At 37.6% G+C, this 4938-nt stretch overlaps 1 protein-coding gene across 1 annotated transcript; it reads left to right on the forward strand.

Moving 5' to 3' along the window:
• Positions 1–317: 317 nt before the first annotated feature.
• Positions 318–897, forward strand: LOC122335546 (interferon-induced transmembrane protein 1-like). The gene is made up of 2 exons (XM_043233411.1): positions 318–553; positions 633–897. The coding sequence occupies exons 1-2, from the start codon at positions 371–373 to the stop codon at positions 810–812; spliced, it is 363 nt and encodes a 120-aa protein (XP_043089346.1). The 5' UTR covers positions 318–370; the 3' UTR covers positions 813–897.
• Positions 898–4938: the final 4041 nt, after the last annotated feature.

The raw sequence follows: 4938 nt of genomic DNA on the forward strand, positions 1-4938 counted from the left end.
CCATTCAATATCTTCTAACACTTTCTTTTGATGGCTCCACAACATACAGCATACCGACTGTGAGAAACTTTGCATGCACGTACACTTTACTCACCCTAAACCCAACCTAACAATCTGCTCTGAAAATTAGCACGTAGCTGCAAATGAACGAGAATTATCAAAATAAATTACAATCAAACCCTGACTCTTTTTCAGCTAGCCGTAGACTGTTCAAATTCAAAGTTTTCTCAGTGAGCTGCTATTTTAACTCCACCCAGTATTCGATTGCAAAAAACCACACACACACGCCAGTCAATCTTCTCTATAAAAGAGGGCTGAACGCTTGAAGACCTCACAGAGAGCAACTTCTTGGTAGAGAATTGACTCAGCGATGCAGAGCTACTCAGTGCATGGGGGGATCCCGATGAAGGACCAGGGAGCCCCGATCGCCCAGCAAGTTGTGGTGTCCATGCCTGACCAAAGAGTCAGTGATGATATCATCTTCTCTACATTCAACCTTCACTTCTTTAACCCTTGCTGTCTGGGGTTCGGGGCCTTCTACAACTCGATAAAGGTAAGCATTATGAATGTATGCAATTATACAATCGTCCTGCTGCTTCACAAGTAACTTACATACTTTTTGCGCGTATCAGGCCAGGGACAGCAGATATCTTGGAGACTTTTCAAAGGCACGTCAGTATGGCGCTCGAGCTCGCCGATTAAACATCGCTGCAGTCATTATTGGTTGCATCAGTGTACTTACTGTCATCATCATCATCGTTACAATGAAGAACAACAGTGAAGCTACTTTACCATACCATTATCGTCAATAATTGCTGATTTTGAAATATACTTCTTGTCTGTATTTCCTTTGATTTTCCTAAAACCTTTCATTAAAACATATCTGTTGAAACTGTACTTTGTTCTTGTACTTTTTTGTCTCATATATAGTGATTAAACAAACAATGGTACTGTTTAGAACCTTGTATAAACAACAAGACTCTTTTTGGTGCCAAATATGAACTTTCTATTGGGTACCATAAAGAACTTGCTTTGAAAATCTACATAGGACCTTAATGGTGACTACAGCCAAAAACCTATAGGCAACTGTTTTGCTTCCACACCAAAGACTTTGCAAGAAACGTTTTTGCAGGTTTTCATGTTAACAAACAAATATTCAATCACTATAATACAGATTTCTCACTAGAAATAGCGCAAAGTGCAAAAAGCTAGTCAGAAATGTACATTTACACACAAACTCACCATGAAACTCAACTTTTAGACACCATCTTAGTTTTTTTTTGGCTCAACCATGGAATGAAACACATGATTATGAAGATACATCGATGCTGTGTTCACAAATCGGCCAGATGAAGGTATCTTATGAGACAGGAAGTGAAGCTTTCCTACTTTGAAATGCGTCTCAGAAGGCAGCAGTTTTCAAATTTTGGATACATCCTATGTTATAATAGCCTTTTTAATCATAGTTTGTTTGTATTAATATTAGTATGTTATTAAACCTATCATTCTAAGTAGCTAGATATAAATGATAATAATTTGTATTTATAATATATTTGTATGTATATTTTTATGTAGTATAATTTTTACCCCTCTGTCTGCCTGGTATATATATTTCTTTTTTTTTTTTTAAAAACAGAATGTGTTTAAACAACAGCTATTAGCAAAATATAATAAATTATGACAATGGACATTGAACAAAAATACTTAAAGCAGTAAAATTTGTGTAATGAAGACCAAGTTCCAGTGATTTATAATTATTATTATTTATTTATTTACTTATTTTAATTCTCTATGATGTGTATTTTGGCATGATTGAGCTTTTCTGAGCACAAACACTGATTGTCAGCCTAAACTTACCAAGAACTATAAACTGGTTCTTTAAATCTGATTGGCTAATCACAACGTCAACAATGTTGATCCAGGAACACGCGGCCTGTGACTTTTTTACTTGTGATTTGCCTTTCATAAACTGTACATTTTGTACAAACTGCACAAAAAAAGATTACATTTACAAAAGTCTATGGGACGAAGAAACTTTAACGCTCGGTATCCAGCCTGACCTCATGGCAATTAGCCGAACTAATCACCTCAATAGTCTAATAATAATGTCCCACTATTTAACAAAGTGACACTGGATATTTACAGCTAAGGCACTTAAGTGCTTTTGTTCTCAGCAGGGTAGAGAAGTTTAATGCAGTCACATCCAGCCGCCCACAGCCACAGTTCCTCAATAGTGACGTTAATTTCCCTTTTTGTCACTCAATACGACTACACACCCCACTCTATACTCTAAAGTACAGCTGAAATGTATTCGGATGCAAATCTAATAACTTATTCATCAGTCTGATGTGCTGTTTCCTGTCTGCTCTTCTATCATTTACAGCCTTGCAGTTTGATTATAAAGAAGATTGAATCCCCGAGAATGAGGCTTATTGCCATAGTCCGCGGCCTTTCAAGGTGTCTTTAGAGACCGCAGAACTCTAAATTTGGACACACATGACATCCGAGTCCTGCAAATCATCAAGTCATGTTCTTCCCAGCGGAGTCGTGCTGCAGCGGCAGTCAGATTGTGTTAGGTGGACTTCTTCAAGTGTTCAGCGGCTGAACGGAGCTCGATTTAATTGCTCCTTGCCTCCAGGAGAAGCTAGAGAGCACACATTTGATCTGAGCGGAAATGAACGCAGCTCTTACGGCTTGTTTAACTTGTATGAATGAGCGTGGAATGAATTCCTCCACCTTGGGATAAGGCTTATATATCAGCGCGATCATTCTGTTGGATGCGAGGCGGAATGGAATAAAGTGAAATTTATGGTAGCTGTTAAACACACATCTTTTTTATTCTGTGTACAATCCATCCATCCGTCCGTTCTCCAAACCACTTGTCCTTTGTATTGGGTCACAGGCTGTGCAAAAATCTTATGTAACGTATTGATTTTGTAGGAACAGAAAGTTCATGGAGGTATAAATTGCTTTAACCCTAAGCTCCTTTATAAATATATATATATTTTTTTCAGGGTTGCCATGTTTGTTACCAAATTGCTACTTAAAGCTATCCCAAATGCTTTTCAGGTTGCATTGCCGGTAAAAAATGGGGTTAGTTTTAACCCGTAAACATGAAAGACATCCAGCAGAAAGAACGTCAGAGTAGCTCAATTCCACGAGAAAACTGTGGACTTGGCAACACTGTTGTTTTTATATGCCAAAGATTTACTGCTGCATCCCAGTTCCACGCAAACACTAAAAAATAATTTAAAAAACTGTATAATAATTCATTAGCAATGCAACCGAAAGGATATAATAAATAATATTTTGCTTAAAGAAAATCAAGATTAACCTTTAAGGGTTTCGTTCTCTTATTTTAATTAGTTAAGCACGTTTTTTTTTATTGTACAATTTTTCTTTCCTTTATTTTGATTTCGTTGGGGGAATATGGCTATGTTCTTGAGGATTCATTTGAGAACATTTAGCTCCAGGGAAGCCGCCCGTTGCATGTTAACGAATCAGATTTGGAAGAAAAGTGCCTGCTTAAAATGAATAATGAACTGATTATGAAATCACACCAAGCACAATTAAATAAGAATTTATTTGATTTCTTTGTGGACGAAGTCTGCTTGTATTTCTTTTGATGAACCTCTGAGCCAAATCTTAAAAGTCAGTCGTTCCGATGAGGTCTCACTCAATGACACTTTGCTCATCTTCACAGTTTGTTATCCAAGGATGATGTGGATGCTGGGAAATGGCAGTAAAGTATTGAATATCATGGTCTGTAACACAAGGGATTTGTCCTAACAGGTTTAATTAAACTCTGAAATGAATTGGCTGTTTACTTCAGTTCTTGTGAAGGTTATAAGGACAATTAGACGGAAGCGTGCTGGTCTGGTCTGTTAAATAATTTTTATTGGACTTAATTAGGATGCTAAATAATTCAAGTGCTAATACATAATGGATCTGAATAAGTTCTAGATGTTCTTTTTACGGCGTATTTGCCTGATTTGATTTTTTTTTTAAATTTATTTAAATTTAGTTTAGTTTATGCTTATGATTACGCTCAAATGTGTATATAGTTAATTGAAGCGAACGCTTCTATACCTCGTTTCACAGACGAGGCTTAAGCCTAGGCCTAGACTAAAATGTAAATCTGAGCTGTTTTAACTGAAAGAAACTTTTTCCATTATTTACTTCAGCTGAAAAAAGTTGAAACGCAGACACTGATTCTAAATAACGATTATCTGTTAAACGCATCGACTCTTCATTTTTCATTACCCTGGATCTGCCTCCGAAATATAAGCTATATACAGCAATATGAGCTTGCATCCGTGAAACAACAGATCACGTCAATCTCCAAAAGAACAAAAATGGCGAATATCAAGTCTTCTGAAGTCACCTGACAGCTTTGTGTGAGCGGCCTCGAATAAATATTTCATATAATATGGCTTCAATTGAAAAAAAGAAGATTGGCACCCCCCGTGGAGCCTATTTACAGCCATAAGCCGACGTGTGCTGTATTTCCGATATGCAAAAGTCATACACGCTATTAGAAGCACATGTCAACAGTATCTTCACAATGCTGGTTTAATGGATACTGCTCTTGTGAATTACTGGCAAGACTTAACAAGACATTTCCCGGCAGCATTAGCCTCGGCGCGCGATAGGCAGCTCCAGCATGGTCTGGCAGGCCGAGATGACTGCAGTATGGAAGATAAAGGTTTATTGGAAGACATGAGGTTTCACATGGAACCATTGACTATTTGAAGTCAGAGCTCAGGGCTACAGATCTTCTCTGCCTTGAGCTCCTCACACTCTCATTTATTTATGTATCCATCCATTTTACCCCTGCGGAGATCCAAGAGCCCTATGTCACCTACAGAGGGCTGAAATAAACAACCTGCTACTGGCTTCACAGACAGATACATAAAGATGGCGATGAAAACAGCAAGG

This window comes from Puntigrus tetrazona, chromosome 3, assembly GCF_018831695.1.
Source record: "Puntigrus tetrazona isolate hp1 chromosome 3, ASM1883169v1, whole genome shotgun sequence".
In the NCBI taxonomy this organism is placed as follows: domain Eukaryota; kingdom Metazoa; phylum Chordata; class Actinopteri; order Cypriniformes; family Cyprinidae; genus Puntigrus; species Puntigrus tetrazona.